This window comes from Nasonia vitripennis, chromosome 3 (genome assembly GCF_009193385.2).
Source record: "Nasonia vitripennis strain AsymCx chromosome 3, Nvit_psr_1.1, whole genome shotgun sequence".
Classification (NCBI taxonomy): domain Eukaryota; kingdom Metazoa; phylum Arthropoda; class Insecta; order Hymenoptera; family Pteromalidae; genus Nasonia; species Nasonia vitripennis.
This window is the reverse complement of record NC_045759.1, coordinates 2,842,517-2,857,341: the sequence shown is the minus strand read 5'-3', so window position 1 is coordinate 2,857,341 and position 14,825 is coordinate 2,842,517. Positions and strand designations below refer to the sequence as shown.

The 14,825-nt window shown below is 45.4% G+C and overlaps 3 protein-coding genes across 7 annotated transcripts in view; 1 reads left to right on the top strand and 2 right to left on the bottom strand.

Moving 5' to 3' along the window:
- LOC103315681 overlaps positions 1–2,271 on the bottom strand; it is a 41,676-nt gene extending 39,405 nt beyond the window's left edge. For all 4 annotated transcript variants that reach the window (XM_031926292.2, XM_031926291.2, XM_016983720.3 and 1 more), the window contains exon 1: positions 1,442–2,271. The gene's annotated coding sequence lies outside the window, so the exon portion shown is untranslated. The remainder of the gene's footprint in view (positions 1–1,441) is intronic.
- LOC100678806 overlaps positions 1–14,825 on the top strand; it is a 74,590-nt gene that overhangs the window by 41,330 nt on the left and 18,435 nt on the right. The window lies entirely within an intron of this gene.
- hmm716344 (venom protein G) lies at positions 13,064–13,987 on the bottom strand. Of its 2 annotated transcripts, XM_008205495.3 has the most exons (5): positions 13,841–13,987; positions 13,744–13,755; positions 13,534–13,584; positions 13,378–13,455; positions 13,064–13,245 (listed from the first exon to the last, which is right to left on the bottom strand). In XM_008205495.3, the coding sequence occupies exons 1-5, from the start codon at positions 13,901–13,903 to the stop codon at positions 13,141–13,143; spliced, it is 309 nt and encodes a 102-aa protein (XP_008203717.1). In that variant the 5' UTR covers positions 13,904–13,987; the 3' UTR covers positions 13,064–13,140. The 2 variants fall into 2 exon arrangements, with proteins under 2 accessions (XP_008203717.1, NP_001164344.1); NM_001170873.1 differs by lacking the exon at positions 13,378–13,455 and having other exon boundaries at positions 13,141–13,245; positions 13,841–13,903.

The window sequence follows — 14,825 nt, the reverse complement described above, 5'->3', positions numbered from 1 at the left end:
AGCGCTCTGTTGGTTTTTCCATTACGCGGATCTATTTTTCCCCTGCGTGTAGGTGGGAAAATGGAAAATCAAAGATTCAATTTTGTTGGATGATTCTCAAAACTTAGCGAAACGCGACCGAGAGGTCCTCGGAAACCAGGCTCGATCTTTTCTTTTCCGGTTCTAATTTTAACGGTACATCCGAAGGAACCGAGAGCTCGTTTGATCCCATCTCGCTGCGATTCTTGTCCGTCAGAGCGAAGAATAAAAAGTAAAGTATAACGATCTCAAATTGGGTTAGTCTCGGTACAGCTGATCGACGGATAAACAAAGCGAAACTATACGGCCACTATCAACAAACTCGAAACCGGAGAGAAAAAGATCGGTATCCCACAGGAAACCCCAGCGGCGCCTGTTTACATCCCAAATAATTCCGCCTTGAACATTTTGCCCGTCGTAAAGCTTCGCTCCTGTCTTATCAAAGCAAATCCCGCCGAGAGAGAAAAACACAGGCGTCTGGACCGCAAAACGAAGAGAAAAGGCGTATACAACATCCTCGAGTCGGCAGAGAGGAAAGCGGTATTTTTCGCGGCGGCAGTTTGTTTGGGCGGAAATTTTCGGCCGCGGCGCGAAAGCTCCTCTCTTTAATTGCTGATTCAGCTTGGAACAACAAGCGCTCGAGATTTTCAATGCCGTTTTCATGATACCGTTGATTGTCGATTTATCGAGAGGGATTTCCGTCGCTTTTTTTTTTATTGTTGGCATGTACGAGGAGTCTAGGAAAACAATATTGCTGAAACGCTCGGGGAATGCGCGGTCTATCGCAATTAACACATTTCTTCTCCGTTCATCGAGCGACTCGATTGAATATTTCTTCAATTTTAATCGCGCGATTGTTTACCAGTGCAACGAAGAATTTTTATTTATACATTTAAAAAAAATCTCGTTATCAGTGCGTTTTCCAACATCGATGGGCCTCGGGAGCATCTACCATAGAAGAGGAGCACGTGTCGCTTATGGACTAAAATTAGAAACAAGAGCGTAACCCACATCCTTTATAGACAAATACCGACTAAAAACGAGACACTTCTCGCGGCATCGATCACGAGTATCGCACGATTCAAAACACGCTCTCATATCCGTCAAGTGGAACAATCGTCGATTCGATTCCGACGCCTATATAGCGCAAAGTAAAACAACAAACGAATAACAGCCTCTACTCCAAGTGTGCAATTAATACCAGCTCATCATTCATAGTACACACACATATCAGCCTACGCCAAAGTCACAACATCTACACCGTTTCAAAACCAAAACAAACGTCCGGCGCGTCGCCCGATAAAATTGACACAATCGTATGTATATAATACAACTAATACGTGTGTATAAAAATAACTCATTCCCTCATCGCCTAAGGGTCAACGGCTAATACCCCAGAATCAATCAATCGCACCAAACTTACCCTCACTGTACAGCGCAGCGACTCGCAAATCCCACGGTATCCGGAGAGCCAACGGCCCACTGTGTACAGACACACCGAGCTCTTGTCCCCGGCGGCGCTGCAGAAACGTCAAACTCCTATCCAGTTCTCTCTCTCTCTCTCTCCCTCTCTCTCCTGTGTATCTATTATCACCGCCGACTCGTCTATCGCACCGACACACAGTACTTACATCGTGTACGTGTACACACAGCTCTCTCTATAGCTTATATTATCACAACTCTACAAATTGGCAGATGCGCGCGCGCGCGCGCGGGAATTTTGAAATCCGGCGCGCGCAGTGCGAAACTTTCTCTCCTCCTCCGCTTCTTTTCTTCTTCCGACTAAAAAGAATTCCTATTCGGCACTCGCACTTTCACCTCTACCTCTCTTGCGCGGTTTTTCGGCACGCGTTATATACGCTCGGTATCACACACTACGGCTGTCGTATACAGATTTGCACTGTTGTAGCAGAAAGACAGTATATGCGCGCGTGTTGTGTATACAGCGACGCTCGCCCCCCGGGATCTAGGAAAGGAGAGCGAGCTGGCGATCGAGATCGCGATTCTTCGATCTATGCCTCCGTACGATCGAGGCGCCTTATTCCCGGTAGAAAACAATCCACTTTACGCACGCACACACACCCCGGACACTGGTAGGCACTGTTTTTCCTTTATTTTTTAAATTGAATCCTGACTTTTGGGCGACGATCCGAGGGGAAAAAAATCGGAGCACGCGGCTCTTCGGAGCTTGAGTATGCGCGAGGGGCCGTAACGTTGCGGGCGTCGAGTGCCGACTGCCGAGTTGCTGCTCCGTTCTGCTGCTGCCGCTGCTGCTGCTGCTGCTGCTGGCAGCGCCGCCGCCGCTACGCTCCCTTCCCTTCTCTCTTTCTCTCTCTCTCTCTCTCTCTCTCTCTTTCTCTCCGGGTATACACATATACATACAGCTCTCTCTCTCTCTTTCTCTCTCTCACGCGCTCGGTCTTTTCTCTCTATACGCTAGCTCTCTTTCGGAGAGCCTGTAAATCGTGCGTCTTTCTCGGAGGCTCGCACACGAAGATCCTGAGAGAGAGAGAGAGAGAGAGAGAGAGAGAGAGAGAGAGAGAGAGAGAGAGAGAGAGATGAAGGTATATAGGTAGGCAATAAGGAATAGGTGCTGTGCAGCGCTGAGGCTGAGGGAGAGAGAAGAGGCGAGGGAAAAGTGAAAGAGCGCGAGGAAAAAGCGAGAAAGAGAGGAGAAAACGCGGTGCGTAATGAGGAAGGATGCTGGGCTGGGAGAAGCTTTAGTGAATTTTTTCGGAAACGACGCTAAACTGGTGTTTATAGAATGGAAGATAAAGGGACGGACGAAATCGCGGAGAAACAATGCGACGGGACAGGTAGGACCTAGGGAGAGTGCGTAAGTCTAGGAGAGAGGCGATAGCGATAAGATAAAAGATAGGAGCGAAGAGAGACGATAAAGCGCGGAATTAAGAGAAGATGAAAACGATAGGTGTATGGATACAGCGCGGAGATACAGACAGCATGTAAATAGAGAGAAAACAGAGAGGACACAAGACAAATATTTTGTTGCCTACAGTCGAGCTTGCTGATTTCGTGTTCGATGTAAATGCGAGCCGTGTGTGCATCAATTTCATCGATCGAATTTCGAACGGAAACGCCGGCCGAATTGATGAATAACAATGTGCCATATATATATAATGAATAAATTAAAGACAACTTCATTACATTTCACGTACAGCGCGCTGCAATCATTGACGGTATTTCGACTTGATTTTGATTAAATGCATCATTGCTCTCGGGCATATATATGCAATAAATAATTCATGAGCTACACACACATTGTTTCAAACACGCCGGAATATACATTCGTCGAATGTTTAAAAAGCACACCTCTGTAATATTATTAATTTAATTTATCGCTACACACATTATTAAGAAACGCAATTACACCGAGCTCGAGTCCGCCTCGCGAAATTGAATTATGCTAATGACCGGTATGTGCCATTGTCGAGTCACCCTTTTTCGAGCTCGCGCAGCACTTGTCCTGTGTATACCCCCTCAGACTCTTTCTCTCGGCGCTAATTTTCCTTCCTACACGCGCTCCGTTCGTTCCTATACATAATTAAGCGTTAAAACTAAATAAAACCATAGGGATAGTTTCAATCTCGCGAGGACAAAAAAATAAAGAACCAGCCGTGCGCAGCCGATCGCAACAAGTCCCGCATAGACGGCGTATTACCGAGGGGTTCTACCGACGGCTGTTAATCCGACCCTCTCTTCATTTTTCCGTGATATTTAATGGCATTAGCGACCCCACTGCGGAGCCGCAAAGTGCACGCCCACTCTCGCGTTCTCGTTGCACTCGTCTGATTTTCTCCGCATGTGAGCTTTCATCTTTCCGAGTGTACGCAACGTTGTATAGGAATTAGAATTACAGAAACTCAGTGTTCGTCGAGCCGAATTTCAAACAAAACTGATCTCTCGCGACGAAAACAAAGCTCTCGCATACAGTGCCGAGACAAGACGTCGGCCAACTTCGCTCTAGAAACGCATAATCAGAGCTATACTACACGACGTGCTCGCACACACGCATGCGAAGGCATGTGAGCTCGCGGCGCAAGTTTATATTTATAGCGAGGGAGCGAAACACTTTGCGCGAAACTGCGCGCACCTGACGCTCTCTCTCTCTCTCTCTCTCTCTCTTCGGGTATTATACGCGCAGCATTATAAATATGCCGGCTGCGGGAAGGAGAGAGAGAGAGAGAGAGAGAGGTGGAAGCTTTTCGGGATACGGGGCTGCCCCTGCGCGCGAATAAATCAAGCGAGAAGCGAGAACACACGACATGGCGCTGCCGGAAGGTATTATCGTTAAGGGGTAGCGAGATATGGATTGCGCAATGCGTGTGCGAGCTCGAAATTTTTGCTGTTTTCGAGGTATCTATAACCGATTGCTGTATAATCGACGATTTTTTAATGCAACCAAAGAACGACGGAAGAAAACGGCAGCGTACACCCTCGCTTACACCCCAGCCTTATCTCAGGACTCATCCCCGCGCGACGCGACATTACGGGATATGTAGGTCCTGCTCAGTCTCTCGTGCGCGGCTGTCCCGAGGCGCAAGAATTTAGTACACAGCGGCGTGTACACCCCAGGGACCCGAGAGGAGGGAAGTCAAGGAAATGGTTGCGGCCGCCGCCGCGAAATGATGAATTAAATCCTTGCGGCGAGAGACACACCGCTAATGGCCCCCGCGTTTCGATCGAATTTGCCCTTCGTGTGTGCAACTCCGAGTCGAGATTTCTAACTGTACACGTTGCATAACAAAGTACAATCATCCTCGTTACTTTGCACAACGATAGACTCCGATATGCCTGATGCAGATGCCTATCGGTCGCTCGGCACTTACGCTATTTGTGAGAGCCGGGGGGCAGAAACGGGGGCGGACACGATTATCCGACTAGACGTTTAGCCCTCGACTGCTAAAAGATGCCATTTGGCTGCGAGAGATTAAGCTCAAAACTAATCAATGTTTTATATGCGATGGTAAATATATATATATATATATATATATATATACCCGTCGAACCCTAAGGACAGAGGGACGAGGATCGGATTTCATGCTGATGATAAATTGGTCGAGTTTCTCTATTATTTACTCTCCGTGGATTTTGTATAAGCTGTTTGATAATAACGCCTCGTCGAAGAAAATTTACTCGCGACGAACATCACGGGGATATTACCCTGAAGAGAGCTTTCGAGAGCTTTTCATCAGCCAAGATGCCGCCAGCACAAGATAAGGAAGCCGTTAACCTCATTTCCTCCACTTCCCCGTACGCTTGCATCTTTTTCGCTCGGAATCACCGGTCTTGCAGGAAAATTTGACACAGTGAAACTGCAGATCGCTGCATATCGTAATTGCGAGATAGTCGCTGCTGCAGGGATGGCTACGTAATAGACGGATATTATTCAGAGAGTTGCTGACGGGCTGAAGGCAGATAATAATAGTGCAGGATGCGGAGACGTCAGCGCCGAGTCGAGGCGATAACGCAATTAGTCTGACTCTTCATGCGCGCCGCCCTTGATAAGGAGTATAATCCTCTGGTTCGAATTAAACGACGTAAAAATCTGTACTAAAAATGAGGATTATAACTGGGAAGTCGGCGCGCACTTACGCAATACGCGCTTCTCTCTTATCGCCTTACGCGCACATACTCGCTGAATAATCGCGACTCCTTTGCCTAGAAAATCCGACGCAGTCCCAGTGACACATAGAGCAATCTCGCGAATATAATCACCGCGCGCAAGGCCGTCGCTATACCGTAATTTTCTTTCTTTGTGCATATAACACGCCGACTCTTTCTTCCTTTCTTTCTCATCGTCCTGGACTTTCTGCGCTTTTCGCGCGAGCGCGAGTGCGTTGACTGTACGTCGGCCCCCTTATTATCTCGGGAATCATTACACGTTCGAATGGGAGCGACCGCGTCATCGTTGTAACGCGCGCCGTTATATTCGCTTTGTGATGTGGAAAGAAGTGCGTTATTTTTGTATAAAGTGTGGTACTTTCACCTTTGCATTGATAATCGGACCGAGATGACATGACGCAGACACTTATGCGTGCGCTTTAAAATATCGCGTAGCTCGCATTCCGAAGCCGAGTATAGTCCCTCCATACGTATACTACACCACTTCGCGGTTTGCATAGTTTCGCTCGATATACCCACTGCGCTACCTATTACGCGTCCATTCGCTTCTTTTGGAAAATCGCTGATGCACGTGTATGTGCAGTGTGCATGTAAATGTTTTCGAGTTATTACAACCGCGCGCGATGCTTGTTGATGTTTATTTTGCGTTTTTGCATATCGATCTTTCTCCGCACGCGTGTATACGTTGGAATTTTGAAATACACTCGGCGAAAAGTTAAACAAAGCGCGATGTATCTAATTTCACGGACAGCTCTCGAATCTGCATGAATCACTTTAGTTTCGCGCGCGCGCGTGTGTGTGCGTGATTCACGATAGTATAGAATGTTTGCGATTTCCCGCGAATTATAACTTATTTTAATTATCAGCGCTGCTTTACGAAGTACGTAGATTACGCTCGAAAGCGAGCTTCGCTGAAAAATCCGACTTTGTAATTATACCTCGAACGTCTAGTCTGGCGGATCATCGCCTCGAAATTTTCCTCCGTAAACACACTGCGTACACGCTGCTCTAATTTTAATTGAAAGTTCTCCAAAGGGGCTGAAGACCAACGGAAAATTTGAACTCCTGCGGTATATAGCTCGGCTACGCGTATAATTAATTTAATTATTAAAACATCACAGCGCGCGTGTGTGCACATCTTGCGGCTCGGGAAATTCAAACGGATACGGGGAAAAGTAAGGTAAAAAGCAGCACCGATGATGATGGGCTAAGTGCTAAAACTGCACTTCAAGCGGAATATGAAATCGAGGCGCTGCGCGAAAACCGAACTCGCTAGCAGGGCGGACCCCAGAGTCGAAAGAGAGAGAGAGAGAGAGAGAGAGAGAGAGAGAGAGAGAGAGAGAGAGCCAGACGGTCCATTTATTATTCTATTAAATTCGTAGCTTCCCACAGCGGACTATGAGCGCACGCGCTCGCTTGTTGTCCCCTCGCTCTCTGTGATGCAGCTGAAAGCATTTGGGCTCTGTCTCGACTCTCTCTCTATGTTTATCTCGCACTCGGATAATACCGTCAAATTGATGCTTATCAATTCGTCGACGACGACGGGAGTGTATATATCGGTGCTGCTGTTTCGCGCTGTTTGTTATGCAAGGAATTTTATTACGCTTTTATCGTATTGTTAGATAACATTCGAATCTTTGCTATTTGCTTCTCGGTACACACCGAGTCTCTCTTGGTCAGTCCATTATCGTCCGCATCTCTCTCTCTCTCTCTCGTTGTGTATTTTACCGACACTTACTGTCATTCATCCGCACCTCCGTAATCCTTAATTCACTTTCGTCTTCTGTTAACAACTCGCGCATGATGTTCCTCTCTCTAGTCCATCAATTCATCAAGTTCAAGTAGGTATGTGCCTCGATTCTCGCACAAGCGTATAATACACGCTGGCTTTCATCACCTTCATCTTATTTATCGTAACTATACGTACAAAATTAAAAAAAAAAATGATGATACCGAATATTATCAACAAATCATTCACGTCCACGCCGCTCGTGCATAACTTTCACCGCGCGTTCAATTCCGCGCGAGTTCGCCGCATCCGTGAACTCCAACATTATATTCGCTGTTGCGCGTATAATATAGATCTCGTCGACATCACGTAGTCGGGGGAGTGAGAGAGCAACTGTAGAGCCGCGTGTACGCAGGCTATATACATACGCACTTGCTGCCGCGCCACGCCCGTATATTTCGAATAGCCATGCAACCCTTCTCATTATGAACCTTATCAAGCCCGATGCAATATTCAGGGACGGAGCAATAAGGGTCGACTCGTACCGACCGCCGCGTACGGCGCATAAACTAACTCGGCAGCCGCTGCTGATACTCTCATAATTTTTGTGTGTAATATACTAGTGGAATGAATTTTTTAGATTTCCCGCCCGTATCCAGAGCGCAGACATCGGCTTCCTAAATCCACGTATCTTCTACTCCCCGCTTTCGGTAGTCAAACGGCCGGTAACCACAGTTCCGACACACGTGTTTGCACTGCCCTGCCATTTCGGCTGCTGTTTCGCAGGCGTTGTTACAGCTCCCCGGACGTTTCTTCATTCATGTCTATACTAAACGATTCGCCTGTCCGCATTCAACGATTTATCGCGATAAATATTTGCGGACGTTTAGGGAGGGGGAGCTTTACGGTTGAGCTTTTTTCGGGGAATGGGGTGAAGGCTTTAGAGTTTAGAGTTCCTAGAGGTGAGCTCGTTAGATAATTGTAAAAGTTCGAGTCGTTGCAGGAAAAACACGTCGGATAACGAGCAGTCAACCCTGGCGGAGCTTTTCGGGATTCCGAAGCTCGAGCACGACCTTATAGAAAGGATGAGCGTAGCCTAAATATTGATGAGGAGAACAGAGCCAGCGACAGAGGGTTGGTTGTAGATATATACAGGTGTGTATAAACGAGAGGCTAGAGGAAGAGAGAAGAAAAGAGGAAAGGGAATATTGACGTTGAATTATTAATTGCGCCCCTGCGTACACCTTTACCTCGTCGGCTCGGTGTACAAGTAGATGCTGCGCCTGTCTCACTCTCTCTTCTTGCTTGGCTTATGTACAACGACTCGAGCGAGCGATCCTTTACGCGCTAAACTTTAGAGTGCACCGAGGTAATTAACGGCTTGTTGTTTGTTGCAATCGCACTTAACGACACGGCGCGCGGGCGGCGGCCTGCATTTTTTAAGGCCCTGTTTTCGCGCTCGCTCGGCTTTTTACGAGCTGCGGCAGCTGAAAGTTTTAATTGGAAAAAATTTCAGCCGCTTCCTTTTCGCCGAGCTCCTGATTAGACGGAGTTTGAGGCGGCGTGAATTATTTATTGCTGTTCGAAATTTGATTTGTCTACACACAGAGAGTTTTTGGATATAAACAAGCCCATTTTCGAGCGGACTGAAAATCAATCACTCAATATATAACGACGTGCATCGCGGGCGCATCTCCATAACGAAATTACAGAAGACAAAGGCTAGATTGCGAGCTAATGGGTATTGGTGTTTGAAAGCTCCCCAACGCGTTCAACGAGCAGAGAGAGAGAGAGAAAGAGAGAGAGAGAGAGAGAGAGAGAGTTGGTTCGAGGCGTTAGTTTGCTTAAAAGGTTTGCGCCATCAGTCTCGAAATGTCTTTTTCAGCCGTTCGCCCCGAGGCTCATTCTACTGTCACCCTATTTCCACGTTTTCCCCGACTCGCGAGCGCGACCCCTTTTGTTCTCGCCGCGCAAATCTCTCTCTCTCTCTCTCTCTCTCTCTCTCTCTCTCTCTCTCTCGACCCTTTTCGATCCGGCTCCCAATCTTTCTTACTTATCCTGTTAATTTTCAAGACTCATTAGGGCTTCTACCATTTTTTTCGTTTACATTATATTTTCGCGATAAATAATTACTCATAAATCCTTCCTTCGGGCAAGCTCGACTTTCATGGAGTCTCGGAGCTTCCAAGCTGCGCCTCTGTTTGTTTTTCCAAACGCGTTCCTTAGCTCCGCGATCAAAGTGCAGCATTCCCGACGTTGGCCAACTCCGGATCTATTATACGTCAGCTGCGAGGGTGTATTAGTTTATTGGAAGCGATAAGAGGCCATTTGCACGTCAGCGGGCATTTATCCTCGGCTAATGATCGACGAGGAGGAAGAGCTTCTTCTTCTTCTTCTTCAAACGTTTCACTTTCGAGATATACACTCATTTTCCACATAACATCGTTACTTCGTCGGTACTTACAGCATGTTTCTCCGATAAAAACTTCGCTCGAAGGGCGCCTCCCGCGAAAGATCGAAGATAGCCTCCGTCGGCTTTTCCGCAGCTTTCCATCGGCTGCATCGGGAGCGAAGAGCAAGTGCAGCCATACAGGAAACAGGAAATCCTGCAAACGGTCGCGTAAACTGGCCGCCGCGAAGTGCCCATACGAATGTATATAGACGCTGCATAGACATACTGACGTCTGTCGATGCAGTTCTTATGCACTTGCAGGAGTAGTGCACTTTTACTGTTAACGAGAGGCCGTTCAGGATGTCAGGCGCCTCTTGGGAGGAAACTTTTTTTTTAAGTGGAATTTAGCGATGCTAAATTTAATTTACGTTTTAATGATGACACAGGTGAGCTATAGTGAGAAAATAACACGCGACAAGTTCCTCGAAGCAATATCTGCATCAGCGGCTAAATCGACTCTCGCAGCGACAAAGCCAGACCACATTCTGCAACTCATCAATCGAACTCACGCACTGCACACTGAGGCGTTGCATCTCTCGCGCACGTGCGGGCCGCTTCTGGGTACGACTTTTTTGCGCGCCATCTATTTCCGTGGCGGCGCGTGCCGCGAACAATTTCGCGGAACGAAGGTTTGTTTTAATTGGCCCGAGAAAAGTCAAACACATCGCTGATGCGCCGTGAACCCCTGACGCATTTTTCTAGCCCTTTTCATGCATCCTCTTCGTCTTATTCCTCTCTGCAAATAAATCGCGGCTTGTTTTTTGAATAGCGATAGGGATATTCGGCTTTGCTTGATATTATCGATCCAAACGAAACGAAAACAAGTAAAGGCGCACGAGTATAGCTCGGCGCGGATCGTTGCAGCCAAGCGTTAATCGCGATAGGCCCTACGCGAATGTTAATTGATTCGCGCGCATGACCGAGTGATTTCATACGGGCATATAGCTCTCGGAGAGCGAAATGGACGCGTGCAGCTGTGATTCCATACGGCGCGTGTGTAACAATGAGAAAGGGGGCAGCGGGGGTGGACGCGATCCCGGGAAAACGGACAATCGTTATTGTTATAGCCGAAGGAGATTTCGGCACCGCCGAGAGACTTTGTGCACACGTGCTGACGCGGATTTATGGGAATTTAATGTCTGATGCCTTTTGAGACTTTATATGCATTAGCTGTATTCAATGATGAATTTATTCACGCGGTTGAGTGACAGATGCGCTATGCTCGCTCAAAAATTGTTCACGCATTCGATTACAAGATCGAAGCGTTGAAACACTGTATATACACACACCTCGTTTCATAAAACACAAGGGGCAGGAATTCGATGACTCACTGACATTTTTCCTTTCGGCTTTTAAGACACACCAGAACACGTCACTGACACACGGCGCGAAGGGTCTTATGGAGAAACCCGCCCAATAAAACGCGAAAAAGGAAAAGGTAGAATTCGGACCACCGAGGCGTCTTCGCACCTACAAGGATCGATGCCACCACTCACACGTACGTCCGGAAGTCGGAACGCGCCCGTGTTCAAAAGTCCATTATGCCCATAAAGTCTCGAGGGACATTTCTGTTCGTCGGAATCTTCGGAGGCAGGAAAAGGTGTATACGTAAAGTGAAATACTTGGAGAATCGGATGTATGACGCTTTGCTGGAATTCGAAATGATGATGTTGGGATGTGTCGAAAATTAAAAAAGAAACGAGAGCTATTCGCCGATCCGGAAGGGAAGAGCGATGGTGATGAGTCCTGTCTTAAAAAAGTGATGGGCTTTGTTGTGAAGCATTTAATTCAGAATCGGTCGCCTGGTACAAGAATTAAGGAACGCGAATCAGAAATACGGATTTTATTACATAACCTACAAACGCTTCAAATTGTTGGCGCTAAGCAGGTCCTCTCTTAAAAAAGTGATCTCCTCTCTTAAAAAAGTGATCTCCTCTCTTAAAAAAGTGATCGGCTTTGTTGTGAAGCATTTAATTGCGAATCGGTCGCCTGGTACAGGAATTGAGGAACGCGAATCAGAAATACAGATTTTATTACATAACCTACAAATCTCCTCTCTTAAAAAAGTGATGGACTTTGTTGTGAAGCATTTAATTGAGAATCGGTCGCCTGGTATAAGAATTAAGAAACGCGAATCAGAAATACAGATTTTATTACATAACCTACAAACGCTTCAAACTGTTGGCGCTAAGCAGGCAGCAAAATTTAAATGTTAATCCATCTTTCCTAGTGGATAAAAAGGCTCATACCTTCGTGAGTCATTCACGCGACTGTGATATGAGTAATTTTCGAATGTATAACCCTTTTGATATTATACTTTAATGCGTTGATAAATCATTTCACCAAAAACGCGCCAGAAATAAAACAAGTACACACACAAACACGATTCCTAAAAACGCCTTATCTATCAGGAACATACGAAAGTTCTCATCGCGTTATATAATAGCCGAAGAAAAATTAGGACATCGCTTACACACGACTACTTTATGAAATGCAGACCCGGAACCGTCCGTCAACTCTCGTACCGCGCGCATCCTTTTTCTCGCTCGCGCGCCTACGTATACCAGATTCTCTGCCCATTATTATTTTTTCCACTCTTTCTCGCATCGCATATACACGCGTCAACTATACGCTTTTGTCGCCGGACGACGATGTCCTACTTTTCATTATATTTCGGATCGCCAGCTCTCGGCACGTATACACTCGTTATTGACTGCGATTCTCTTCGCTGGACGTGAAAAGTGTGTGTTCCAGAGAGGGAAATGCATTTGATGCGGCGAACGGTTAGTATTTATGTTATGCTCCACTGGTTAAAATTCTCAGCGTACTTTATACGAATTTTATTCGATTAACGGTATTATTTACGCGTAAAATGCCTCGTTTCCGCGACAAAGAGCCCAGTGTTTTCGCGCCTGTACGACCGACACACGCCTCTATCAACTTCGGCATCGCGATGATCTGAGCGCGGAATATATACATATATACGTCGTATAATTGGGTTAACGTCCGAGGAATCGTGCAATTGGGATCGCACTCGAGTCGTCGTGTTCTTTGATGCAGTCGTGTATACGCGTGACGTATCGAGCTTTAGCCGTGTGGGTCAATCTCGTCGAGATGCTGCGCCGGAAGCGATATCCTCCTGGCTGACGACTGACGTGAGCTTTAGCGACTCGTCGGATAATTTTTGGAGAGGATTGTTTCGACCGATGAAAAATAAGAACTTCTTGGAAAAAATTACTTCATTTTTATGTTTCACATAGTTACTCTTAACTTATTACACAGTTATGGATGTATAGTTTTAATTCTTCTGGTTCTCGGCTACCCTTTTTGCGATGTCTACTAACACCTGATTGATTCCAGCTGCGCTGTTAACGTTGTCACACAGGTAGGCTTTTAATAAATTCTGAAACAATCGTGTCATAAATACCGAATCGTTTTAAAAGCATTTTTATGACAATGCTTTCCAATCGTAAGATGTTTCATTTTCTAGCAATCATTTTAAGATATTTGAATGTAAAATAGAAAAAATATTTACCGGGCATAAGATGGCTGGAATTTCACTTGGGACATCATGGGAACAATATGATTTAATACCTGCGCACTGGAGGCTTTGCTAATAATGAAAAAGGATATATATTATTTTTTCATATAATTTATTTATCTATTATGATTATAAACGTGTCATACATACCTTTGCAACTTCGTCTTTGATGGCATCAAGAATTTTCTGTCCGTCTTCCTCCTAATATTTTGAACATTATAAATCATAAGTTTTTAGGAAAATAGTGTAAACAACGCTTTAAAAATTTCCTTTTACAACAGAAAAATTTTAATCTTGTTCATTTTGTCTAAATTTTCTTACTTTGTTGGTATCAGTGCTAATAAAATTTTATGTACTTACGGTCAATTCAGCCTGAAACAAGAAAACAATATTTATGAATTATTTTGCTCTCATTATATGAAAAAACATATATTTAGATGTTACAAATAATACTCACGTTTACTGGAGAGTTGAAGACGACAACCAAGCCAACGGCTAAGAAAAGTGCGATTTTCATCATGTTAGATATTAAAAATTGTTTTTGCAGCTATACGCTGAAATAACCTATTTCCAGAATCAAATTGTAATACACGAATAAAGCCTCAATTCAGTGACTTATATACCGATGTTTTATCAGTTGTAAAAATTTATGATGAAAATTCGTGACATGCTTCGTTGCAGAGCCATTAACAATATCCTGCGTATTCTTACCATTTAATAGTAAGACATTTCTAGAATAAACTATTGTCTCATAAAGAACAATTTCGCTCTGCAAAAAGCAATATTATCATCAATATTGCTTCGAACATTATTTTTCCAATTAAAAATCATAACTTTCTTCAACGAGGCTCAAGTGAGTTTGGAAAAATGAAAAAGAGAGAAGGTAATGCATGCAACTGATTGAATATAAGAACCCCTCGTTAGGGTGGGTACACTTGAAAATGGTTGCATGAATGGCCAATTGAATTGTATACACCTAATTGAGTTGAGGATTCCACGAAACGAGCTGTGTACACAACAACAAATTAGTTATCCAAAGTACTCTCGAATAAATTAAACCCTCATTAAGCAAACGTATCTTCGTGAAAAAGCAGAGATTTTTTCACCGAAAATAATATTTAAAAGATCGAACATTTTCTTCCTCTCTGTCCAACCTTACATAGCAAAGCCATATCTCTCGTCTTCAGCGACAATTCTCCTTCCCAAGTTTCCCCATCGTGAGACTGGAAGAGACACGGCATCAGCTCGTCCGTATAAACGCGCGCATCAAGAATCAAGAAGGAGTAGACGAGTATCTTCCGGGGCTCGCAGATAAGCGCGTACAGCGCCTGGCTACTCGACTCTTATACTCCTGGCGACGCGTCTAATTAATTAAGGCCCCTCCGGCCGAGCGAGCGAGCCAGCGAGCAGCAGAGAAAGGCAATTTCGACTTCTCCAGGGCT

Excerpts from the sequence above, each read along its gene's own strand:
- hmm716344 (XM_008205495.3), bottom strand. The coding sequence starts at position 13,903 with ATGATGAAAATCGCACTTTTCTTAGCCGTTGGCTTGGTTGTCGTCTTC. Across the intron at positions 13,456-13,533 it reads TCAAAGACGAAGTTGCAAAG|CAAAGCCTCCAGTGCGCAGG; the intron begins GTATGTATGACA and ends TTTCATTATTAG. Across the intron at positions 13,246-13,377 it reads TTCCAGCCATCTTATGCCCG|AATTTATTAAAAGCCTACCT; the intron begins GTAAATATTTTT and ends CGATTGTTTCAG.